The sequence below is a fragment of the Cinclus cinclus genome, chromosome 1 (genome assembly GCF_963662255.1).
Source record: "Cinclus cinclus chromosome 1, bCinCin1.1, whole genome shotgun sequence".
Classification (NCBI taxonomy): Eukaryota; Metazoa; Chordata; class Aves; order Passeriformes; family Cinclidae; genus Cinclus; species Cinclus cinclus.
Genome location: NC_085046.1, coordinates 53,661,248 through 53,689,069, shown reverse-complemented (window position 1 = coordinate 53,689,069; position 27,822 = coordinate 53,661,248). Strand labels below are relative to the sequence as shown.

General features: G+C 37.5%; 1 protein-coding gene across 1 annotated transcript in view; it reads left to right on the top strand.

Moving 5' to 3' along the window:
* The window catches only part of SUGCT (succinyl-CoA:glutarate-CoA transferase), a 317,243-nt gene that overhangs the window by 8,288 nt on the left and 281,133 nt on the right, over positions 1-27,822 (top strand). Inside the window, exon 6 of the mRNA XM_062498088.1 lies at positions 3,703-3,823. Coding sequence (XP_062354072.1) covers positions 3,703-3,823 — 121 coding nt within the window. The remainder of the gene's footprint in view (positions 1-3,702; positions 3,824-27,822) is intronic.

The following is a 27,822-nucleotide window of genomic DNA, read 5'->3' as shown; positions in this document are numbered from 1 at the left end:
TTCGTACGTAAATTTTTGGAGGTTATAAGCCAAGAATTCTACAGTGCCTTTTCTTTTTGCTGAACAGAGACATATATTGTTGATTTGTTATGGAGCTGTATGTTTATCATCAAAAAATTTGGAAGCAGAGATTTTTATTTGGAAAAATTTTGCATGGTATAACACAGAAATATTTATAGATAAACAAGTCATATTCTAATTAAGTGCTATAAAAATTTTCCTCTCATGGAAGAAGACTAATTTATTGTTTGACCTTTAAAAATGGTGAAAGAAAAACTACTCAAAATGTCCACTGGTTCCACATGTGTGGGCTGAAGGTGTTTGAAAATTTAAAAGCAGCTGGGCCTATGAGTCAAGATGAGGTGGAGGAAAAATGGCATCACCTGTTAAATATTTACCACACTAGCTGTAAAAATGAGGAGATTGCCTGTGACAAAGTAATTTCTTATATTTTCTATCCTTTTAAAAAGTTGCTTTAATAGCCACTACTGCTTTCTGTTCCTTAAATCAATGCTATCTCTATCTGTGTTATAGCAACATTTAGAGCTGATGAGGCTCTCTTTGTCACGCTACTTGTGGAGTTGTTACTTGTGCAATTGTTCATTATTCTGCTTGATTTTGAATGATATATTTTGAAAGCATTTGGTGCTGAGGTCTTGACACTGCATTATTCATCTCAAATAGAACTTCTGTTTGGAGTTTTGTCAAAAAGTATGTGAAAAGGGAAGATATTTATAACAGTTTTCAGTTGTCTCCTGCTACCATGAGGACAGATGTGTACAGAGTTGGACATTGTTCAGCATTGCATTTGTTACTATGACAAGTAGTGCCCATGTCTTTAAGGTGAAAAGTATAAATTGAAGTTTGTGACACTGCTTACTCCTACATAAATATGAGTTCTGACACCAGCATAAAAGGTACAAAGAAATGTAATAAGGTTATAATTTTTACATTTATTAAGCAAGGTATCATGGTTAGAATAGATTTTATTTCCCACATATATTTTGCATACATGGAAGAGGGTAGGTCTCAATTTAGAATCATGTTAGAAACAGGAGTAGAGAGTTTTCAGATATATGACAAAAGCACAGACTTCATAATTAGTCAGTAGTATCAAGTGAGCTGAAGAAATCTATTAATCAGGAGTGCTGGCTGCTTTTCATCCTTTGGCACAATACTAAAAAGTATTTTTTCAAGAGTCTATTCTTTCATACGTGATTACTTGATTTCCACAAAATTATCCGTGCGTCTTCTTTATTTCTTTATTCAATGCCAATGGTAGTCCTTTCTTCCCTTCCAGAGTTTTTGGCTGACTGCTAACTGCCTTCCAAATATTTATCTGTCTTCCTGAATGAAAATTATTTTTTTCTCTTCAGTGATTTTATATGTGCCAGTCCCATGCTCTGCTATCTTTTTGTAGTAAATCTTTAGAACATTATTTATCAGTTATTGTCAGAAATTAATTTTAAGAACCTTGAGAATACTTCTCTCCTGTGAATTATTTGGCCTTAACTAATGAAAATTTTTAATTTTTATTTTTTATTCATGAAGAACTTGGGACCTTAATTGGCTGGGAGCTGATGGCACTTCTCTTCCACTGTTTCTAGCTGATAGGTCAATGTGTCCCATGCATTGCTCTCTTACTTGATAAAGCATGCTACTCACATATGTAGTTGTATATATATGGATTTGTTTATACATGTGTGTATGCAGATTTTCCTCTGTAGACTTCTTGTAAAAAACAAAACACACAAAACAGAAAAATATCCCTAAACAAGCAACAAACAAAAAAACCCCAACCAAAACTTTCAAAAGGTATGCATGGTTTCCTTTACAAAGTTAGTAGCGTCATTATTTGTTATTCAACTCAATGGCTGTTTTGGCATGAACTGTGTTTATTATTTCCTGAGGCATAGTGGTTGAGCCTATCAGTGTCCGTTCTGGAATAGACAGTACTCCAAGTCAGGTCCGTGTTGTATTGCTCTGCTAGTAGGTGTTAAAATACAAGTGATGTTTAAAGGAATTTTAGGGGATGAAGTATGAAATTTTAGTTGACAATGGGCTTAAAACCCCATTGAGGCTGCAAACATCTGTGCATTTTAAGAACACATAGTTTGCTTGGATCAGACTATAGACCCAGTTTTCCACAATGGCAGAATTGTTGGTTCAGTAAGCATCAGTGTTTACTTCTGCCTTTATACATTAAAAACTATTTCCAATGAAAACTTTAGATGCAGAGCTGGTGCAACACAGCACTTGTAATGTGTCTCGAAAACTCCTTTCTCTGAGAGAATATACTCTGCTAAACTGGGCCCAAGTCATTATATCCTCATTTACCACTTTTGTCATTCCACATACGTTGTCCAGTCCAGAAGTATGGTGATTTCATGGTAGCATGCTTTCTGCCTCAGAGGCTTGTAGAAGATGGTAGTTCTTCAATAAACCATGGGCAACAACTTTCAACTGTTTTAGTCCATCCAATCACTGTAATTTTCATAGATCATAAAATCATAGTGAAAGCAATACACAAGTTGTAACCAATTTCATCTTTTGAATGAATTATGCTAAAACTGTAGCATTAACAGTTTAAAAAGTATTTATGTATGAACTGTGATGGATTTAAATGGAAAATAAAACCTCCTTAACATGATCTTTCATACAGGCATTGTGATTTATGTTATGATGACACTAGATTATAGAAGCTTGTCTAACATATTGTATATTTAATTGGATAGTGACATGGCAGTTTCAGAGACTGTGACTCCTTGATTGGCTGCAAATAACATTAATCAATTAATCAATTAATTTTATGCTTAAAAAAGAGTGCACAAATTCACAAATGTGTACCTGTCAGGGAACATTTTCTTAAATTCCTGTGCACTCACACACATCCCACACAGTTTAACGGGCAGAAAGTCTGTAAGTCCCTCAAGACATGCATCTGTCTTTTAACATGTGGTTCTCATGCTTCAGGTGTCATTTTGTGTTAGCCTTACTGAAATTTGCATATGTAAGTCTGCTTGTTAGTTTTATGAGAGAGGATGGAATTTAAAGCAAATCAAGGTTATATGTTGATCTTAACATCAATAGATTTTTGGACTAGGTGATTCATTTGATAGCAATGCAAAAAATCATATTGCAGAGCTTGACAGCACTATTGTATTTATTGTGACTTAAAGGTGTCAATTTTAATTTTTAAATTTTAAGTATTGTTGCGCTCCCTATTCTACTTCTACATACAGGAAGTTGGATATATGGCCTTGTTATGATAATTGTAATCAATGATTTGAAAATGAAAAATAATTCAAAAATTATTTCTATTATGGAGAAAATATGAATAATGGTGATATATCACTTCACTTTTTTGAGATAAAGGGGATAGAAAGAATGTATATGAAGATTATCCTGTAAACTATTTTTAATCCTTAGGAAATTGATGTGATACTGATAATATCACAGTTTTGTCTAATGACTTTATGATTTTGACATTTTGACATTCTTTCTAGATATGCAGCATTCCTAATACGTGGTTTACAGAAATGTACAGTCTGATAGGCAAAAAATATCTCTATAGGCTTGTAAATTTTCTTTTATCAGGAACAATAGAGACATTTTGATTAGCAAGATTTAAAAATTAAGTTACATAAGAATGTATTCAACTTTTGGGAGCTAATTAACAGATTGTATTTGTCCTTTTCTAAGCTTGCAGCAGCATCTGATGTTTTTGTGGAAAACTTTGTTCCTGGGAAGCTGGCTGAAATGGGTCTAGGTTATGAAGACATTAAAAAGATTGCTCCTCACATAGTGTACTGTTCAATAACAGGTATTTTATTTTAAATTCTTTGTGTTCATTATTTCCTTTATTTCAGTAAAAGTGTAATAAAACTCATGTGATTGTACAGAAGTGTGTTACTTTGTCAGTTAAGATAAATTGAGAGTTTAAGTGAGCTCAATTTGGAAACAGGTACAGAAAATGTTTGAGGAAGCAACCATGTCAACAGCTTAGTAGCTGTTCAGTGTCCTTGCCGTGTCAGCCTGACATGTTCCCATTGATTTCAAAGGAGCCTCCTTGGATTTTGTTTTAAACTAGCTGAAAAACTGAGATTGTTTTCCCCCTCTCCTAGCAGTTTTACTGAATCAATTTACATATTGTGTGTTTTAAATATGGTAATCTCAGTGTTTTTTACTGCCTTGAAGTACATCTCTCTTCAGAATTGTGCAGTTACCTGTTTGTGGAAGCTTTACGTGACCTTTTTATGGCCTATTTCTTGGTAACCGAAACAGTAGAAGAGTTGTATGTACTTTATAAAAGCAGGAAAGGATGAAAAGGAAGTAGACACATGTATGCAGCTCCTGATACTCATATAAAAATAATTTTAAGTCTGAAAAACTGCTTTTAAAAACTCCAACAAAAACCACCCCCAAAATCTTAATCAAGAACTAAAATTAAAAGTCTAATATTAAAATGCAATTGAATAACAGCAGAAGTTACATGTATTTTTAGACTGGTTTAAAATCTTAGTTACAAACCTGCTTTGCCCTTCAATTTCTGTAGAATAAATGGCTTTGGCTTTTTAGTTAGTGGATATGGATGTCATTTAATAGAAATCAAATAGCTTTTTAGTCTTTTGTGATGTATTTATCATATTTTTGTGGCAAATGTCTGAAAATGCCAAGAGCAGAAAGACAATTATATTCAGAGCTTGCTGAGAATCTTTGTTTAAATACCTGTTTAGGTTGGTCAGTGGCTAGTTACTACAATGTATTTCACATTTGCCTGTGCATATAATCTCACAACTGGAATTTGTCAAATGGGTTTGCATTTTCTTGTTTGCCTTTTTGGTTTAGTTGCTTTACCCATAGTGATGAAAAATAATTAAAAGTACATCCAAGCAATCTGTGTTAGGTACAGCACCTTCTCATTTTGTGCCGGACGCTTCAGTCTCTTAATCAACTTTGTGACTGTGTGCTTGCTTCAGTAAGTTGATGTCTGCCTTGTACTGGGTAGCCCAGAGCTGGGCACAGGACTACAGATGTGGCCTCAAGAGTGCTGAGAAGAAGGGAAGGATCTACGCCCCTGGCCTGCTTGACACTCTTCCCAGTGCACAACAAAATATTGTTGTCCTCTGCTACAACAATGCAGACTCTTACATGTTTTATGTGCTCCCTCAACTGAGGATAACTCTTCCTTGCTGCAGACTTCTCCTCTAGTCTCAGGGACCTAGGACTCCTGAGAGCCATCTTTTTTTTTTTTTTTTGGTAAATACTGAGGCAAAAAAGCACTAAATGAATCCACCTCCATGGGCTTTGTTAATTTTGTCATAGGTCCATGTATTCCCTAGTCTCCCTTCTGTTGCTGATTTGCTTGCAGAATCCTTTCATGTTGTCTTTTGTGTCTTTTGCCAAACTCAACTCCAAGTCAGCCTGTGCTTTTCTAACCATATGGTGTATGATCAAACAGCACCTCTATACTTCTAGGTCACTTGCTTCTGCTTTCACTTCTTGGAAGACAAGTTGGACAAAAATCACATAATCTTGCTGTTTATAGCTTTGTGTAATGCATAACTTACAGTTATGTTCTATAATGGAAAACACATAAGCTTTATTCGTAGACTATGACAACACGAAGTTGAAAGTGTTTGGGAGGTAAGAGCTAAGTGATATTCGTCAGGCATCCATAAAGCAACTTGAAATCTTAAATTATGGTTTATTTAAATCTTGGATACTCAACAGGTGATAAGCAATGTTTATTTAAGGATGATGCATCTTTTAGGAATAAAGACATAAGCTCCAGTGCCCTTAAAAAAATCAGCTCATAAATCTATTGACTTAAGACAGGAAATAGCAAAGCCTCAATCTAAGCATATTAAAAGAAGCAGCCAAACTAGGGCCAAATACACATCTGTGACATGCAGGAAGGGGTTTTTTTGGCACAATCAAGGAGAACATTTATTTAAGAAGAAGAATTCCTGATTGATTTCAAAAATCTCTGTGATGTGATTCTAGATATTACAGTTCCTAACTATTTTATGCTGTGGTTGGCTTTGCTGCATTCAAGTATGCTTGGGGGTTTTTGGGGGTCTTTTCTGTCCTTTATTTTTCTTTTTTTTTGTGAAGAGAGATGAGACTAGGTATGAGGTTCTGTGACTCGAGGGTCAGGCAAGTGATAGTCAAGGTCTACCTGGGGCAAGTCAGTCATCCAGATACATTACAACTACAGCTGTAAAAAAAGAAGGATGGGTGATGGTTTTGGGTGGAACTGAGGGCCACATATGCAGACTGGCCCTGTCCCACAGGGAAATCTGCTGCCTCCTTGAGGCCCAAGTAAGAAGACAACTTGGACTGTTCCAGCCCTCTGATTATTACCTAATTCTGGGTTTTCAGGTCAGCAGTGACACCTCCTAGGGCAATCAAAAAGGACCTCAGGGCACTGGGATGACTGGTTGAAGGGATAAGGGCAGAGATGGTGTTTCCCTCGGTGCTTTCAGCAGCAGGGAAGAATGCTGAAAGGAACAGGAGAGCCCTGATCAAGCCATGGCTTAAAGGCTGGTGCCATTGGTGCAATTTCATCTTTTTCGTTCATGGGATAGTTTATACAGCACTAGACTGGCTGCAGGCAAATGAGGTTTGCCTGTCTAAAAGAACAAAAAGGATTTTAGGCCTGTGAGCTGGCAGGAGTGATTGAGAGGTTTTTAAACTTGGTTTGAAGTGGGAAGCAGGTAAGACCACACTCACTAGAGATAAGCCTGGGGTGGTATGCCTGTGTCAAGGGTGAAATTGATAGCCCAGCTGAAGTGCATCTACATCAGTGTGGGTAGCAAACAGGAGAAGCTGAAGGGCATCCTGCAGCAGGACAGCTGGGATGTAGCTGCCATCAGGGAAGTGAAATGGAATGAGGGATGTAAATGGAGTGCTCCAATTCATGGCTACAGGCACTTCAGAAAGGACAAGCAACGAAGGAAAGGTGATGGAGTGGCTTTGTACATTAAGGAGTCTTTCAATTGTATAGAGCTTATCAACGGGTAAGAAGCAGGGGGAAGGCTAACAAAGCAGACATCCTGATGGGACTCTATTGTAGACAACCCAACCAGGATGAAGGGATGGATGAACTGTTCTGTAAGCATCTGGTTGTTGTTTCATAATAGCTAGCCCTTGTTCTTGTGGGAGACTAACTTGTGGGATATCTGCTGGAAACTCAACACAGTGGAGAAGAGGCAGTCTAGGAGGTTCCTTGAATGTGTGGAACTTCCTGACACAACTGGTAAGTGAGCTTAGCAAGGGGGGAGCCCTGTTAGACCTGCTTTTCACAAACAGAGAAGGGCTGGTGGGAAATCTGGTGGTCAGATGACATCTTTGGCACAGTGGCCATGACATAATGGAGTATTCAATTCTTGGTGAAGTAAGGAAGGAGTCAACAAAAACCTCTACCTTGGGCTTCAGGAGGGTGGACTTTGGCCTGTCTAGAACACTGATTCAGAGAGTTCCTTGGGAAACAGCCCTTAAAAACAAAGGGTTCCAGAAAGGCTGGATATACTTTAAGAGGGAAATCGTAAAGGGACAGGAACAGTATGTCCCTGTGTGCCAAAAGACAACCTGTCAGGGAAGAAGACTGAACTGACTGAACAAGGAGCTTTTGCTGGAACTTAAAGAAGCAAAAAAAAGGAGTTTATCACCTTAGGAAGAAGTGTCAGGCAGTTCAGGAAGAGTGCAAGGGTGTTGTTAGGCCACATAGCAAGAAAATTAGAAAGGCAAAAGCTCTTCTAGGACTCAATCTGGCCACCTCTGTGAAAGATAATACAAAGTGTTTTTATAAATACATTAACAATGAAAGAATGGCCAAGGAAACTTTCCAACCTCTATTGGATGTAAAGAGGAATATTGCAACCAAAGATAAGGCTGAGCAGTTAATGCCACTTCTGCCTCAGTCTTCAACAGAAAGATGGGTTATCAACCAGCTCCCTGAGCTGGAAGATGGGGAGCAGAATAAAACCTTTGTGATCCAGGAGTAATTTGTGACCTGCTGTGCCAGTTAGACACTCACAAGTCCATGGGGTGAGATGGGATTCACCCAAAGGTGGTGAGGGAGCTGGCAGAAGAACTCACTAAGCTGCTGCCCATCATTTATCATCAGTTCTGGCTAAGTGGGGTGGTTCCAGACCAATGGAGGCTGATCAGTGTGATGCCCATCCACAAGAAGGTCCAGAAGGAGGATTCAGAGAAATACAGGCCTCTCAGCCTGACAAGAAAATTATGGAACTGACTGAGTGCATTACATTACATATGCAGGAGAGCCAGGGGATCAGGTCAAGCCAGCCCAGTTTGTGAAAGGCAGGTCCTGTTTGACCAACCTGATCTCATTTTATGGCCAGTGCCCACCTAGGATGGGGGAAGGGCTGTGGATGTTGTTTACCTGGACTTCAGCAAGGCACTGTCTCCCTCAGCACTCTCCTGGAGAAGCTGGCAGCCCGTAGCTGGGACAGGAGCATGCTTTGCTGGGTGAAGAACTGGCTGGATAGCCGGGCCCAGAGAGTGGTGATGAATGGTGTTGCATGTCAAATTTGTGGCTAGTTATAAGTGGGGTTCCCCAGGGTTCAATACTGGTGCCAGTCCTGTTTAATAAAGCTATTTATGACCTGGACACAGGGATCGGATGCACCTGAAGTAAGTTTGAGGATGACACCAAGTTGGGAGGGAGATTTTCTGCCCTGCTGGTGGGTAGAAATCTCTGTAGAAGGTTCTAACCAGGCTGGATAGATGGGCCAATGCAAATCCTGTGAGGTTCAGTAAGGGGAAGTACCAGGTTCTTCACCTGGGTTGCACTAACTCCCTGCAGCGCTACAGGCTGGGGGAAGAGCAGCTGGAAAGCTGCTCAGCAGAAAGGGACCTGATTGACAACAGCTGAACTTGAGCCAGCAGGGTGCCCAGGTAGCCAAGAAAGCCAATGGCATCCTGGCCTGTACCAAAAATAGTGATTGTCCCTCTGTACTTAGCACTGTCTGGTTCAGCATATGCTGGCATTTTGTGCTTGTGGTTACAGTGATAGTAGCCATTACCCTATTATGGTCTAGGGTGTTTGCCAGGGACTTGGAGTGGTTCAGATGCTGGAGGGCTGCACTCCTTGCGATACTGTTTTTGTGAACCCTGTTATGTAGGAATTATACTGTTATACTGCAGGAAAACTGTTTTGTGCAGCTTGATGTGAGCCAGATCAGGCTGGGCTGTCTTCAGAATAGATCACGCTGGTCATGTGGCCAGGAATGGTTCATATGTGCCATCTGTAATATAACAACTCTTGCATGTATTTAATTATTTCTCTTTCTGGTACATAAATTATCATAGAGATGTTATCAGCTTACTTCTAATTTATTATTTACTTTGCCCTCCTTGCTGTAAACTATGATATCACCACAAAGCCTAATCAATCCCAGTTTTAGTAGTTCTATCCTCTTTTTTTCTCATTAATTCTGATGGCCAAAAAAATAACAACACTAAAAAAAACCAGAGGCTTGACAAAGAGGTCTCCCACTCTTTCCAGTCTTCATTTAAAAACCAGAAGTTCCTGTTTTTTCAGAAAGCAACTGTAATTTGTGGGTTTTTTTAATGTAGCAAAACAAACCTGCTTCCATTTTTGGTTTTGTGTTTAAGAACAGCTGAAAATTCTGTGAGAAATTTTGAAAGCATTCAAACTTCTCATTCTTATACAACTTAAAATTTGAGATTGAACTCCATCACATAAAATACTTTTTGTTAATGAAGCATATATGGAGGTGACTGCTTCTGGTGAATAGTCACATATTGTAACAGAATATAAGATCTAGGAGAAGCACTTCTTAGAAATCAGAAAACATGCTAATTTATAACTTAAATAGTATTGAGCCATTTTTCCTTCAATCGGGAATAATTTTTGTGTGGAGTTGCCTCTCTAAATTTTGGACAAGTGCAAATAGTAAAATTATATACAGTGATCATGAAATGAAATATAGTGTATTTTTTCCAGTAAGTCCAGGGTCATATAAGTCATAAGTCCAGGTGAAGAATTTATACATAGGTATGCCGGATGCTGTCTCTTTTCTGACATTTTGGAAGTTGTGATTTGGAAACTGAGTTTCTTATCCAAACAGCTCTGATTGAATCTATACAGCTTTGCAGTGAGTGGAGCAGGGTTATGAAGATATCTGGGACATTTCTCAATGCTCCTGTTGCTTTGAGTGCACTTGAACTCCAAACTGCCTGTTCTACTCATAGGCTGGCTTTGTTTGGCTAGAACTAGTTTAAATATAATATATGTTGATAGCTCTGTGGTTGAGATCTCTTTAAGTTCTGGAAAACTGGATGGTTAAAGAAAATAATGCACAAGTCACAAGGGAGTGTGACCATTTCTGTATGGTCTGCGTGATGCTCTCACTAGGAAAGTCGCAGTTTATTCCTGAACGGGAGAGGGCACTGTTTAAAAGGACAACATGGTTTCCAAATCCTACTTTTTTTTTTTTTTTTTTTTTTTTTTCCCCTTAGAGCCTCTGAAGGTAGTATGTTTTCAATGAATTATACGGTTTGTTTATAAATGGTGAAAAGTACTGCTCTCAGGTTCTCTACCCCAGCCATTTGCTCTCCTAATCTACATGAATTGCAATCACTCTTCTTTTTGTGCAGGATTTTTTTAGTCCTTGTTTTCTAGGAAGTAGTACTTTAGATCGTATGCAAGTTGCTTTGTATGCTGCTGGTGGTATTAAAAAAAAAAATCCTTGTTTTAGTATTTTATGTAATTTTATTTCTTAGAATATAAATGTGATGCTTAGTTTTCTGTCTTTTAAGGAAATTTTACCCCTGTAAAGACTTATTAGTGTATTTAATGCATGAAAGAAATTGAATACAGAATTACAGAATCACAGATTAAGTAAGGTTGAAAGTGTGTCATATGGTCCAACCTCCTGGCTCAGGCAGTCATCCTAGAGCACACAGCATAGGATTGTGTCCAGATGGCTCTTAAATATCTCTACTGATGGAGGCAGAGTAACCTCTCCAGGCAATCTGTTCCTGTGCTTGGTTACCTGGTGCATCTTCCAGTGCATCAGTCTCTGCCCATTGCTTCTTGTCCTATTCCTTGTCATCACTGAGAAGAGCCTGGCTCCATCCTCTCGATACCCCCCACTAGATCTCTATACACATTAATGGGGTCTCCTCTCAGTTGTCTCTTTTCGAGGCTGAACAGGCCAAGCTCTCTCAGTCTGTCCTTGTGAAGGACATGTTCCTGTCCCTTATTCCTCTCTGTTGAATTCCAATGGGCCCCACTCCAGGAGCTCCATATTGCCCTTGTCCTGAGGAGCCCAGAACTGGACACAGCACTCCAGATGTGGCCTCACCTGGGCTGAGGAGAGGGTCAGCATCACCTCCCTCTACCTGCTGGCAATGCTCTTCCCAATGCTCCCAAGGAGACCATTGGCTGCCTTGGCCACAAGGGCTCACTGCTGGCTCATGGACAGCTTGTTGTCCACCAGGACCCACAGGTCCTTCTCTGCAGAGCTGATTTCCAGCAGTTTGGCCCCCAGCCTGTGCTGGTGCAGGACTCTGCACTTGTCTTTGTTGAACTTCAGACAGTTCTTCTCTGCCCTCCTCTCCAACCTGTTAAGATCTTTCTGAATATCAGCACAACACTCTTGGGTATCAGCCACTCCTCCCAGTTTTGTGTCATCAGTGAACTTGCTGAGGAGGCATCTGACCCTCACCCCAAGTCACTGATGAATAAACTAAACTAACACTGGGCTGAGTCCTGAGCATTGGGGGACACCACTAGTGACAGCCTCCAGCTAGACCCTGTGCTGCTGATTCTGACTCTTTGGGATCTGTCATTAAACATAGTGATATTTGTAGAAAATCTGCCATGAAAATGTACTTAGTTTCAACCAAAAGTAACTATGAAGATAGATTTTTGGAATTTATAATTTTGTTAACTTTAACTTTTTTGTTACTGTAACATTTTATATTTCTTGGGGATTTGGGCTCTCTACCGCACAAAACTTAGTCTTAACTCTGAATTGACATGCACTTTGAGTACACAAAACTGGTTGTTGGCAAACAGTGTGTTGCTGAAGAGGCAAAAGTTAGGTGGCAAGAGCAATAAAAGTTCTATAGAAATGTTGAGTCGCCTGATTTTTCTATGGGTCTGAATCTGGAATAATTGTATATGGAACTTTTCTTTAATGTGAGTCAATTTGTAAAGATACATAAACTAACACATTTCAAAACAGTTAGTAAGTCCTCTGTGTATCTTCAGTGATTCTGGTTAACCTATGAGAAGGAAAACAGTCCTTCACTCGACCCATTTACATCAGGTTTGGTAATAACTTAAAAGAACAAGCATTTGGTACTTCCCAGTATCTTGTTTTGTACAGATAATTTGTAGTTACATTCCATGAGAAGATGCAATGTTACAGTTTTGATGCATATCCTACTTTGTCTCTAGTATTTTTCACAACAGGAAAGAAAAGACAACCGCAATGTGTTCTGCTGGGCAAAGGCGAGCCAAAGCATTCTTCAGATCCTCTAATTTGTGAACTAACTGTGGTAAGATGTGGAATTGCCTGGATTAGGTACAGTTTTTAGACTCCCTCTTACCAAATGTTTCCGGCCCATAAAATTACACATAACTTTCAGTGTATGTGCGTCTTCGTGCCCTGTCCTTCCCCTGGGTTTTGATGTTTTTGTGGCTTCTATATGGCTTAAGTCTGGATATAGTTACCTGATACAAACAGGTAGATTACCTGCCCGAAAAAATGATAGCTTCAATTTATAAACATCATTGAGCAAAATAGTTTCTTGATGGTGTGAATTACTGGTTGATAGCATACTAATAAAAAAGTCAGGTATTCAGAAGCTGACTAAGGCAATGGCTGTAGTTGTAACTAAATAATAGCAGCTATATGAATGGTCTTGAGCATTAATCTGTTCAAGAGTTTTAAAAATTTGTGACCCAGAATTGCCAAGTTCTTTGTGTCTTTTTGTCTTTTTTTCTTTCTTTTCTTTTTTTTTTTTGTAATTACAAAAGAAAATAGCTAGGCACAACAATTTGAGGGAAAGAAAAAAAAAACAACAAAAAGCAAGGTTAAAAAAACCCACTCCATTGCAAAATATCTGGTTGAGTCAAATAACCAGTTCTAGCAGGATGATGCACAGAAGGAATTGGAAATTAGGAGAATTAACTGATCATTGCAGTTATCACTGACTTTTAAGTATATTAAAAGCAACAAAAATGTGGGGAATGTGTTAGTTAAGGAATTTGGAAAGTGCAAAAATGAATATTAAGTATTGTGGTACCAGTAGTCAGTAAAAGATGTTCATTGAATATTTTTCAATTAATGTATTGTTTTCTATTTATGGAAAATAATGCATTGTCTGATGTGTGAAAGAGGCATTGTCAGGACAAGCTGGGTATCGTGTTTCCAGTAGTTCTTAATGTGTTTTAAGAATAAGGAGGGAGGTCTGGAAGATTGTAAACTTTATAAAGCTCTTAAGCAAACACAAAAATCACACGTTTGCAAGCCTTGAGGTACAAACTTAAGTGCTCACTGAATAAAGCATTTGCAGGGGAAAAATATGAAGCTTCTACCTGAGCTTGATTTGATAAAAATAGAGCCTTCCAGCACTGGACAAGAAAATTAAGCATCTGTAATCTGTTAGTTTTTCCATTATGCAGTTGGAAGATGGATTAAAGAGTTGATCTACCATTTTTTGATAGCTTGATGTTATCTGTGTGGGCAGTTAAGAGAAGTTTATCATGGTCTAGAGATAAAATGGTCTGAGACCATTTTTTGACAAGTTTAGTAGCAGATACACAAATTATTTTTAAGACAATATAATTTGTTGTCTATGTAAGGGTAATAAAACTTGTGTAACATATATTTTGACTGCAGTAAAGTTTTTGATGCTTTTGAGTAATACTTTCATAGAAAAGCTAGGAAAATATGATGTATAAGAAATTTAAAAAAAATTATTCAAGAGGGATCAGAAGCTCTCTCATAGCTTACTATAGATACTTCATGACTTAATGGAAGGAAGTGCTTCAGAACTGATATGGCTGGATTTTTTTTTTTCTTTTTTTGCTTTATATAGGTGGTGGACTACAAAGTGTATGAGTCCAAAATTCTGATGCTGTCATGTACTACTGGGGGCTTGTGGGGTTTAGATTTGAGAGGCAGGAAGAACCAGGAGCTGATTTACAGGTAGAAGGCAGCACTTCCCTTACAGCCTTATACTATCCTTAGAGTATTTTCTGGGGGTCTGGCTAACTCTCAGAGGAGTCATGGAGGGCTGGCCTCTGCTCAGTTTTTCTTACTCAAGCCTGGAATTGGAACCCTTCCTAACAATCTCTGTGTCAACATAGCTCCATGAGCAGTCATGTGATGAAATCCTAATGTAAAAGGTCCAACTTTAGTGGCCTGAGAGCTCTATGCAGCTCTGAAAGCCCACAAAAATGAAGGGAGTCAATTTATACAGCAGGACTAGGATTAAAGATTACCGTGAAAAAATTCTTTACAGAAATAAAAGAGGAAGGGTAGAATTAAAGATTGGAACAAATACAATGTACTGTGCTTAATCAAAAATAATAATGTAATTTTAATATAGTATAGAGAACACTGCATTAGAAGAGTTCTCAGAAGACTTGGTTGTAAGGATGGGGAATGGTCAAAGCTGGACATGAGTCAGTGGTGATATGATTAGATGAAGGACTAGTGTCATACTGGATTATATAAAGATGAATATGGCCTGGGGCACTGTTTCTCTACCCCGTTCCACATCAGTAAGGTTGGTAGGTGAAGTCTACTTCTGGGCACCACATTTCAAAAATCTGTGTGGAAAAAATACACAGAATTGAGAGAAGAGAGTTGAGAGAAAAACAATCTATATGTAAAAAACATTGTGTGTGAAAGGTAGTTTGGAACATCAGTTTTTTCTTAAGAGAAATGTTTCCGTGATCAGGGGGAACTGTGGCTGGCCATCTAACCATCTCAAAACATTCTGTACATTTTCGCACAGCAGTTTGGAAATGAAGAGTCTGAAAATTTGTGTAAACGTGAAAAACCTTTGCTTAATGTATGGAATTAGCCAAAATGCTACCTGGAATTCAAAGAATGAGTGTGTTATGAAAAGAAAATCTCATGAAAATATTTTGGGAGATAGTAATTAAAATAAGGGTTCAGACCTGACTGTTGGAGAAGTGAATTTTCTCTGTGTTCAGAGATTCAAGTCATTGAGACTACGTGTGCAGCATACAAAATAAAACATGATATGGATATTGAATACTTTGGTGCTTTTCTACACTGTACCAATATGATACTTTGTAATTCTCAGGGTAAACTGCATATTTGTGCGGATTGGTAAATGGTTCCTCATGCAGTAAAGAACCAGCTTTATAGCATGCACTGGGAGCTCTAAGAATTTACTATGCATCTCGTGTAATTACTCTGATATCTGAGGTGGCCACCAATTTATGAGCAAATGGACTGAGGCTTTTAGGACTGTATTTATTCTAAATATTAATTTCTACAAGAATTTGGGACAATTTTAATTATATAGCGCAAGTGCTAAATATTGTAAAGCCATAACCTCATAAAGTTAATTGCTATGACTGAAAATTTGCTTGATGTAAATCAAAACCAAGGAGCTGGTTCCCCTTATGCTTCCAGGCAGTAGGGCAGATTTTCAAAATATGATTCCTTTCTTCTTGCCTTCACCATGTGAATAAAGCCACTAAAGAAACTGATGAGACAGTTTTAATTTCTATTTGCATTATATGGTGTTTGCAAGCAGAATTTCTACAATTTAATATTTTAAAAAACTTAATATGGAAGAGGTAGAATTTTGTATTATCTCCTAAGTTCAAGACACCGGATTTCTTTCTAGAAAGCTAAATCCATTTGTGCCTTGGCCTGAAAAACTCATCCTATGCCATTTGAGTATTTGTGTCAATCTTTCCTTTTGGCTGAGCCATCAACCTAGAAAACTTCAGTATAAAGAGGCAAAGTGACTGCTTATGTGCTGAAATCAATTGGCAGCAATGCATATATCCAAATACTACTTGAATGATGTCAAAATAGTACTTTATCACTACAACTTGGAAAAAAAAGAAGAAGCCACTTCGTCCTGTGAATGAAGAAACAGTTATTGTTTCTAAGAAAGCAACCCATCACCACAGCAGTGCGTTGGTGTATTAGCAGTGGCTTTAGGTGGTACATAGCTCTGCTACATAAATTCCCTGAGAAACCTACTTTGATCTGTTTATGTAGGTTCTTTCCCTTACAAAATTGACCTTTTGAGGCCAGTCAGAGTACATTTACATCACTCAATAGTGCTGTGTAGAAACAAAAACAAGAGCTCTCTCTAAACCAGTGTGGTAAATTGGATCTTAAGTATTATGACTGCATTTATTTTGTGGCTGAACTGATCGAGCCATTTGTCACGGTGGTGTAGAAATATGTAATGTTGATTTCCTCTCAGTACTTTTTTAGGATCAAAAGATAATTTGTGTACCTGTAAATCTTGAGGAAGGAAATTCTGTAAACAGATGTCCATTGATTTAAAGTGAGGCAGCACTATAGCTGATGCTTCTGAGAAATATCATGTTTTAAGGACTTGCTTCATTTTGGCAGTACGTGTTTAGACAGTTTTGTGCCTTTCCTTTACTGTGTCTTGTAGAAGATAACATGTGCAGTCTCAAACCTCCTTGTGCTTGGCACAAGACTCATTCCAAAACAGTCTGATGCCTTAGGATTGACATTTTTGTGGCCAGTATTTCTTTCCAGGGTAAAGTACTCAGTATACAGAGTATGAACTACAATCCTAAACACATGACATTTAATTTTTATGCATGGTATTTATGTATTAAATGAAGCAAATATTGTTATAACTTTCCACAGTTGACTGCTTTATTCAGAATTAAATGAGGAGGACCAATGGGAGCTTTAAATTTCTATTCTTAGCTCATGGTGCCAATTACTATTCTACTCAAACACAGCTATGCAAACAGCATGTACCTTCTGATGGTGTATGAAGAATTTGATCTTAATTTCTGCTGCTTCTTTTTGATGATCTCTTAAATTTATCCAGCTGCTTTGTATCAAAGGTGATCCATCTGTAAGGAGGTGTTTACCTCATGTTTTTCTAGACAAAAATGAAAAGCATTCAATAGCTCTATTAGACCCAGCGTTATTTTTTTCTCTCTACTGGGATTAGAGACATATTTGGTATTTATTTCTTAATAAAGAGTTGGTTTATTTTGTGTTGTTATCCTCTTTTACTGGAAAAAATTCCTAATGATTGTGATGAAGACTGGGAAACAAGGACTCTACTGCTAATCAGACTTGCAAACAGATGGCAAATAATGGGACTACTTTGAATTACTTCTGCTTTTATTGTTTACATATTTTTCATATTTCTTTTTAAGAACCATATGTTTTAAAAGCCTGATTCATAGGATTTGAAATTTTTGACTGTGTGTTAAAAGTATTGTAATGTTTTTCAAAATACTCTGTTTTCTTTTTGGTTTATTTTTTTTCTTGTGTTGTGATTATGTAAGTTCGAAGTGTCTGTCTACCTGAGGTGCTCAAAATTGCAAAGGTTTTCTGTGTATCTTATCCCTAAGCAGTTGATTTGGGAAATATTGATTAGCTTTATCTACTTAATCAGGAAGACTATCAGCTGTAAACTATTGGAACCAAGATAGTGCTTAAGAGTAGTATTCAACTTAGTCTCTTCATCTTGTCATCTGTCTTTCTCAATTTCTGGAGACAGAATATGCAGATAGCTGGTCCTGAGCCTCCATTTGTTTTCATATTTCTGTGGTGCTCTATGCTTAAACCCCTTTAAATACACTTTTACAGCCCCTTTGGACAGCATGAGTTGCTGAGAGGTTGCAGTATAAAATGTGAACAATTAAAATTTGACTGAGGTGTGCTGCAGAACAATTAAGCTTGGTAGCCCTTAATTAGGGGAGAAACAAAATGGACTCGAATTTGGAGTGTTTATGCTTTTCTAATGGCAATGGCAACAATGTTTTTTAATGTGTACCATACACAAAATGTGTATTCCATTCTAGAGTGACTGCAATATAACTACAAAGCTGCATTTTTGAGGTGTTTTGCCATAAAACTAAACTTCAAGACATCTCCTTCTACCGGATTAATGTAATTATGCTGTGTCAAGATGCAGAACCCAAGTTTTCCTACTTAAAGCACATTCCTGTCGCTGGTGGGTTTGTATGTTTTTCTCTACTGCTTGCAAAATTTGAACAGGCCTAAACAAGTCTATTCAAAAGAGGATTCTGTAAAATTCAGCTGCTTGACAAACTTTTTGGAACTGAGCAAGAGGCTGTTTTCTATACAACAGGCTTCTGTCAACACAGCTGTGTTGGACAGGACTGTGAAGAGGTGCTAACGCTGACTGGTTTAGTTGTTTTGGCAGAAGCCATTAACAAACAAGTTACTATATTGACAAAACTTTTCTTTTGCTGGTAAAATTGTTCTTCTTGGAGATGCTTCTCTGTAAATGGTTTTGCATTCTAGTATGAAGTGCAATTCGGTCTGGAAAGCTGCATTTGCCCTATGTTCGCAGGGTTTTGACAGTACTTCTAAAGTAATAAAAGGCTCTGGAATTGACACAGACCAAACTTCTGAAATGTATCAGTAACACAAACAAGTATGAAAAGAATGGAGACTGAGAGGTGACAAATCAAAAAAAGTGTTGCTGAGAAATATAGGGGAGCTGACAGAATCCCTTTCCTGTTGTTTGGATTGATATCCTTGCAGGATTCCAATGTGCTGCACACCTTCAGGAAAGTGGGTGTTTTAGCTGAGTGACACTAAGTCTGACTTTGTGCTACTTCTGTTATCAACACACCATCACCAGCTAGAGTGCATTATTTTTTTCCCCCTGTTAATGATTGAGCTACCCTTTTGTACTGGCATTTAGGGTCCTAGCAGGAGGCCTTAGCTGTTTTTTCCACTATTATTTTTTTCAGTTACACATAGCCTGAATGTCCAAAATACTGTGAGTTTAGGAACAAGAAACAGTTGAAAATGAGTGCTTTTCTGAAACACTGTGTTCCTATTCTTTCTTCAATGTAAAGCATATAAAAAGCTTAATGAACCAGTCATAATTCTTCCTTGCTTTAATATTAAGTATTCTCTTTCAACAGTGCATGAAAGCAATGTTTTTCTTATGCCTTCTCACTCGTGCTTGTTTTTCCATCCAAGTAGCAGTATTTTGTATAAAACTGCAAACTTCAGAATTTTGGAATCTATCCTGATGAAGAATACAGTATCAGACAGAGAGCTTGTGAGATTTAACACTGGGTTCGTTTACAGTGAATGAAACCAGATTAGACACTGGCAATCCTGGATATGAACAGCATAGTACAACTGTGAAGACACTGATGGTTTAATGTTTATTTTTCAGTAGCTATTATGCTTGGACTGGTGCCTAGCTAAGTTAACAGAAATAAAGCTGGAAGATTTTAGGCATCTTCAGGAGCCACGCAGCAGGCTTTTGTAAAGCAGTATTTATTGTGTTTGAGTTCTAATAGTCTAAAAGGAAGACTTTGATCATGAAAAGGTCATGAAATATTTTGTTATTACTAAAAATTGCTCATTTCCAAATGAATTATTTTTTAAGGGAATCTCCTGTCTAATAGCGTTCTTATCTGCTTTATCTTGTTTTGTTATTCTTTTTTCCTTGCTTGGAAAAAAGATCTTGCCTTGCTTGGTTTTCCTTGATTTTTCCTTGATGGACTTGCTTCATGAAGATTGCCACAGTTTGGTTTGTTTCATTGTTTCAAATGGTGAGGTTTTGAGATTTCACCAAAGAAGCAAGTATAACTAAATTAAAATGGTGAAAAGATCCAATGTCTTTGTTGTGCCCTTTCACGGTATTTTCTGTGAGTGTTGTTAGATTTGTAGGAAGACTGTAAGTAGCTGCTGTTGACCTGAAAATGTTTTCCAAGTAAGCATATGGTTTTCATTACTTGTGTTTTTTGAGTACTGTTATAAAACACAACACTGTCAGTAGCTAGCAAACAGAAAGAAAATAGTCTTGGGTGTAGAAGACACAAACTATTGAAAAATAGCCTGGTTTTCATCATTTTTGAGAAACCAAAATAGTGTTAGCATCTACCACTTTTCCATGTACCTGATCATTAACAGCATTTTGTATCCCAATGTTTATGCCAACAGCTAAACCCATTGATCTGCAAGTTGTCTTGTAGAGAAAACTTAAACACAGGAAGTACAGCATGTTTCTGTGAAATAAGGATGTAATGAGGTTTGTGGATAAGTCTTCTTGTAAGTAAGAGCTCTTGTAAAGAGAAAAGAAAAATCTGTTATACATAGATCAAGAAGTAATTGTTAAAATTTCTGAAAAAAAAAAAAAGTCCTATTTAACATTTAGAAAAGCTTTCTAACAAAAAAGTTTGGTTTCTTTTCCAGTGGAATCCTTGTGGGTACTGCAAAGTCAGGATAAAGATACCTAGTGCCATTGTGATCGTGTCTTACAGTCACCTGACCACCATTTCAAGAGGAAAATAGGAGGCCAAAATTTTGTAACCTCTTTTAAAGAGACTACATCTTCTAAAATTGTTTTATGGAACTGCAACTACAAGTTGCTTATTCATATAAAATTATATTATTTGTGCAATAAGAAGGGGTGCTAAGTATTATGTGCCTGCTCAGAACATATATGATTGTCTGTCAGTTTTTTTATTTCTGTCTAATTAAAATAATGATCTTAAAATCTATGGGAATTAATTTATTAATAAATTGAACTTTTAAGATTAAAACTGAAAAGAGTAAATATTTTTTTTCCAGACCATATATTTTATCATATCTCCTCTGTTTACATATTTTGTAAATATTTTGTGTGTAGACTAAAGAGAATTAAAATCAGGAGTGAAAAGTATCACTGAGGTTATTGAAAAGGTTGACATGACAGCCTGGAATTCTAAGATTATATTGCATTCCATATGACTTAATACTCTTTGGGAATTAAATTGTATAGATTTGTTTTGAAAATTTTTGAGGAAATTTTTGGAAAGTTTAAAAAACAGTTACATACTGATTTTGAGTTCATTTGATATGCTTTTCCAACTTCTGTCCCTGAGGCACTATATATTTGATCTTAAAGGGAGAAATCAGGGTCATAGTATGCATTATAAACCATGGACATGCAACCCCCAGGGGAAGTGTTTGCTCAAGGTCAGCTCCTTCCCTGGACAATGCTGTGCAGAATTTTCTGTCAACATAACTATGTACAGTCACAACAAATGGGTGTCTGTTCAGGTAATATCCACTTTAAAAAGTACATCACCTGTTTCAGATGAGAAATAATTACGTAGTTAAGTAATTGCCTTACATTTCTGTCATGGGGACACAGATAATGATGTCCTTATCAGAAGACTTCTCTGAGGATATCCTAACGCTAAACTGCTTGGCTATAGCATCATAAATATTCATAGAAAATACACCTTGCAGGTACTTCTTAATTTTATGTGGTGTTTTTCACTATAAGAAGTAGTAACATTATTAGTATCTGTTGATCTGAAATGTGGTGTCTTTCTGTTGACTCCAGACTGATTTCCAGAATAGCCAGATATCTCTCACAAATATTTGCCCCCTTACCTTGCTCCTAATAGCGTGGCAGATCTGAGTGGGTAGAGAGATCCTAGTAAAGTAGGTAAGGACACACAGAGGTTAGGGCAGACAGCTTGCCTAAGTATTTAACTAATTTCTGTGCAAGTTTTGCAAACTGGATGTTCTGGGGAAATGCCATGGCTACATTGCTGAGAGTAATTCACTTTTTTAATATTGGCTTTCACTATATAAATATTTGTAGTCTTAATATCAGCTGTATCTGTACCAAGCATGGAACAAGGAGTGATTTGTTACTTTTAAGTGTGCTCAGCTGGGAATATTTGTGTAAACCCAGAGTAGCAATGGGGAATTTGGTTGTCTGTTAGCCTCCTTTAAGGTGGGGAGTAAAGTTTGAGTACCTAATCTCAGTCATCTAAAAGCTTTCAATTGAAATTTTGTTTTCTGAAATGGTTATCATGACACATTTAATTTCTTTGATCATGCAGAAGAGTGACCCCACTTAGACTGGGAAGCTGCTTCTGCCTTGAAATTTAGAGAGACTCAACCAACATTTTCACTGACTTATTAAAAGAAGGTGTTAGCATCTCTTGGGTAATTGCAGTTTGAGCTATGGAGGGAAGTACTGCTTTCTTGTAACTTACATTTGGCATGTTATAAAGCTAGAAAATATGGCACCTAGAAGTTTGCTGGCTGATTAAAAGCCTTTTGAAAGCAAAACTCGTGTTCTGTGAAATGATCTGTGGCTGTGTCCCAGAAGTGTGGTTGGTGCCTTAAGAGGAGTTGTGTGAGGCTGGGTACCCAGGTCACATGAAAATTGAATGGAGTTGAACAACTGGCAGAGGCTGTTGTTGGTCCTCTTCTAGTCTTTCAATGGCTATATCTTAGCATAGAATTTTGTGTTTAACAATTTTGTTACATCTATGCCTTCCAACAACTGATTTTGTTCAAAAGACAGGGTTAGAATATCTATATCAACATGTGTAAAAGCAATAAATACTGTACGCATTTGCAATCATCAATTGGGAAATGAAATGTTTTTATCAGATTGGTCAGATTTTATGCTTGCTGACTTGAGGCTTATTTTTTTTTTTAAACATCCTTTCATCTCTCTTGACAGTTTTCTCTGACTTCACCTTTCTTCTATCTGTTCTGATCTCCTGTAAGCCTGCCTATTCAGGAAGTTTTACTTCCTTTCCTTCTGACCAACACATGGCAAGCATTTTCCGAGAGTCGTTACTCGTTTTGCTAACGCATTTGGCAGCTCTGACAGTGCAAAGTTTCATACAATGAGTCTGTTGGACTTGGGCTTTTGTCATCGCAGAGAATTGCTTGTGTTCTTCTGCTTGTTTCATTAATCTTTATTAAGTAAAGATGTAAGCTGTCTTTAATTGAATATTTTCTTTTGGCAGTAGAACAAGCCAAAAGGTGTTTCTCATTAATTTGTTATTCAGCAGGGATAGCCATCTATCTGGATTGAATTTGTGACAATGTTTAGTTCCTATTTGTAGAAATGCCTATGTTGAACATATTTTTCAAAGTTTTGCTCAGAATATCTTATACAGCCTGACTTTGTAATGTCATTTGTCATCTGGGAATTGAACTACAGGGAATTGGTCTGTGTTGACAACATGTCTCCTTGTTGGTTTTTCCTGTCCTTTTAGTACAATGTGTTTTATATTTGGCCTTAAAAAGTTTAATCATGTTATCAAATGATGAAGAAGTGCAGAAATTATGGCTTTTGGTTTTCTCTTGCATGTGATACAAGTATTTTGAACACAGGTCATAATGAGAAATGCTGACCTTTCTTTTTATGACACAGAAAATCATACTCAGGCTGTCCCGTAGAGTTAATTATGAGGCTATCATTAGCTTGAAAGCACATTGTATTGAAGAAGTGAGAATAGCAGCTTCAGATGTTGAATGAGTTTTTGTGCCCCCTTTCCAGTTTCTGTGCATTTAGTAATTTTACTTCTTAGTTGTTTTTTTGAAGGTGAAAATTGTTTGTGATCCACTATCTTGTGCTGTTAAATTTCATGTAATACAAATCAAATGCACAATAAGCTGAGAAATGTAGAAACATTTTTGTTAATCTTCATAAAAATCCCAAATTAATCTAAACTAACCTATGTAAAAATACTTATTTTAAAGTGATTATCTCTAAAATGATGGTATTGCAACACAGTAGTGCCTGTTTTTCCCAGATGCTTTCAGGCAGCTCCTAGCCAAAATGAATTGTTTTTACACATTAAGAATTCTGTCATTGTATCATCAGTAACTCCTAGGCAAGGAAATAGGGTGTCCAAATGTGTGTTCTGTACACATCTTGGAATAACATAGAATCTACAGACACATGCAACTTGGTCTGGGACAAAGTTGTTTCATTGGTTTGCCTGCTTTCTGAAAATTTGTGAAGAATGTCTCTAAAAATTCCACTGTCATCTGGCAAAAATGAAATAAAGCTCTGGTGTAGTTGACAAAGTATTAGAAAGCTAAACCTGTAAGAGCACATTAGTCTGTTTTTCCTAACAGAGTTCTTTCTGGAAACAGGTTTGAGTTTGTTTTTTTTTTTTGCTTGCATTTTTGAATTTAACGTGACATTTTGAACATTTGGCAATTTGGGTAGTAACACTGCTCAGAAGTCCAGCAACTTTTACTGTCATTACTTTTTTTCATAATCTTCAGCCTGACCTTTCTTGCTTCATAATATTTATTTCTGTTTCTCAGAACAGAATCATTTAGAGTAGATTGTAAAACAAATTATGTCTCTCTTATGTGATAAATATATTGACCATTTAAAAGTGGATAAACTAACAGTAGTTTGTTATGACATGTTATTTTTTCCCCAAAACTTTTGTCCATACAATGCCTAAAAGTATTATAATTTTTCCTGTACTATGATCCAATCCTTGAGTGCCATCACATGGCTCCTGCACACTAAGCCCAGAATTACAAGCTTTGTTGTGTTAGAAGTAACTTCCATGTTTCAGAATAACTGGTCTCCTTTCATTATGGAGGAATGTCACACCAACTGTAGAAAAGTAGCTAAGATTTATTTCCCATTGAAGAATGTTGTTTTTTTTTTTAAGTGTGTGTCTGTTTTAACAAAAAAAATCTGGGAGAAAGAAATACTTTCAGTCTTTCCATTTGTCAGGAATTGTGGTGTATTAATACCAATGTAATTTAATTGGATAATAACAGCAATCTCACTCTTAGATTTAATTGGAATGCGTACATATTGCCAGTATACATAGGAAATTTATGTGCTTCAATTAATTTTACCAAATCTTCAGTCAGCTGCAATTAGTGTCTTGCATAAAGTTACTTCTGCAATGCCTCCAGCAAGTGATAAGTATCTTAATGCTATTATCATTTACTGTTTGTCTTGACATGATTGTTTTTCAGTTTTCTAAATATTTTTAGGTACCTTAAGTCTTCTCTTGTTGCTCCATATCAAAGGTTTGGCCATCAACACCTAGAGACTTTTTAGAACAGCTGTGAACTGTATTATTACATATTAACCATGTTATTTTATAAAAGTTTAATTGTCATATTTACCCAAATATTAAAAGAAAAGTAGACACAGGAAAAGAGAGATACTGATTTTTTTTATGCTACATTAAGCATGTCCCATTTTGAATATTCATATGCCACGTAATGCTACGGACTAGTAAAGAGTGATAGTGGAGACCTTGTTTAAGAAAATTCTTTAAAACTTCTCATGCTCAAATTTTTCTTTACTGGATCTATTTAGCACCCTCTGTTTTTCAGAACTTTCCAATTGGTTAAAGTCTCTTTCTTCCTTCTTGTTTGAGCTAAGGGTGCAGGATTGCTTGTGGAAAGTTTTGTAAATGCCTCCAGTAAAGGCCCATGTTTCCCTTAAGCTGACACAAAGCAGACAGAGCCAGTTCTTTCATAATTCTCATAGCCAGTTAATTTTTCTTGCTCAGAAAAAACTTCAAAGAGTAAAGGTTTCTACACTTTCTTATGCAGAAGAGAGATTTGGCTGCAGGGTCAGAACAGGAAGAGTTAGGTGTGACCTGTGCTGAATGAGCTAATAGTCCTTTAGTGGTTGTAATCAGTGGCAGGGGGTCACTAGTAGGGGCTGTCAGTAGTGGGGGCTGTCATTAGTGGTGTCCTCCAAGGCTTAGTACTCAGTCCAGTGTTGTTTCATTTGTTCATCAGTGACTCGGTGAAGGGGGAGATGCCTCCTCATCAAGTTCACTGATGACACAAAGCTGGGAGGAAGGGCTGACACCCCAGAGAGCTTCAAAATGATCTTCAAAAGGGCTTTGAGAGAGGTGGGAGAGAAAAACAGGAAGACAGAGATGGCCAGAAAGCAGTGCCTGAAATTCAACAAAGGCAATTGCAGGGTCCTGCACCTGGGGAAGAATAACCCCTGCACCAGCACAGGCTGGGGACCAAACTGTTGGAAATCAGGTCTGCAGAGAAGGACCTGTGGGTCCTGATGGACAACAAGCTGTCCATGAGCCAGCAGTGAGCCCTTGTGGCCAAGGCAGCCAGTGGTCTCCTTGGGAGCATTGGGAAGAGCATTGCCAGCAGGTGGAGGGAGGTGATGCTGACCCTCTCCTCAGCCCAGGTGAAGCCACATCTGGAGTGCTGTGTCCAGTTCTGGGCTCCTCAGGACAAGGGTGATGTGGAACTCCTGCAGTGGCACCTTTGGAGGGACTGGAGCATCTCTCTTACAAGGACAGGCTGTGGGAACTGGGCCTATTCAGCCTCAAGAAGAGACGATTGAGAGGGAACTTCATCAATGTCTCTAAGCACCTGAAGGGAGGGTGTCAAGAGCATGGAGCCAGGCTCTTGATAGTGCCAAGCAACACTTGAGGCAATGGGAAGAAATTCATACACAGGAAATTCCCCCTGAATACAAGGAACAAATTTTTTACTGTGCTGGTGACCAAGCACTGGAAAAGATTGCCCAGAAAGGGTGGGGAGTCTCCCTCACTGAGGATACTCAAACACCATCTGGACACAATCCTGTGCCATGTGCTCTGGGATGACCCTGCTTGAGCAGGGAGGTTGCACCATATGACCCATTGTGGTCTCTTTCAACCCCACCCGTTCTGTGATTCTGTGAGATTCTCTGTTTCTGGCAATTTCAAAAGATTGTTATGCAGATTAAATAATGCTTTGACAATGACAATTTTTAGGAAGCACTTAGAGATCTAGCTGGAGGTTATTGTCTTGTACTCGGTTTGATTGTGAAACTGATGTACATTTTGCAGTAGAGAACACCGGCTCCTACTGCAGTGATTTTGAATTCTACACACATGAAGATGTGACAGGTATCAGAAGAAATCATGTCTTCCTACTGCAAGGTATAGAATGGGGATTTTGGGAGTTGAATAAGGGCTTAGGGTGATGCAACTTTTGCTCCTTGCAGATTCTGTTTTATACAAATCTAAATCTTTACATGAGATTTAGAATCGAGGCAGTTGCCTGTCAAGCTGAAATGATTTACAAAGGACTCAGTTTTATTAAATTAAAATTTTTATTTTTTTATCTCTCTGAAATCTTTTCTCCAAAGAATACCTATGCTGGACTTGTGTGTCTGAAATAAATTCTTTACTTGTAGAGTCTATTTAAATATTAACTGTAGATAACGGTGATAAGCTCCACCAAAGGGGAGCCGGAGTGTAATCAGCTGTCTTATCTTACCTTCTGATACCATCACTGTTAAATCTCTCTTTACTGAACTGCGATTATCTTTTCACCCTAAAGTGTTTTTCACTCTACCTAAACTTTAAACCACTAATTACATTTTATATAACTGGAGCCTATATTTAATTTTGAGAGTGTAACTGCAAATCTATGCTTTTCACACTGAATTAAGTATCAGAGAACACAGGGTATTTGGGCAAATATAAGGTTTAGGTGGCATTTTTATCATTAGGGAGTTATTTTATATTTTGTGTATATATGTACATATGTATGTATATGTATATATTACAGTTGCTGTAAAATCTGTGTACCAGGCTGAATATTTTTAAATGTAATTTTGGTCTCTTCTTCAAGGTTTTTGTATTTGTTTGTTTGTTTGTTGATAGTTATTTCTAAAACATCTGTACTGGGTTGCTCCATTGACCATGAAAATAATGTTCAGCCTTTCATTTTTGTCTGGATAATGAGATCTTTCATTTTTAGTAATAGCTGTTTCTCACTTAACTCC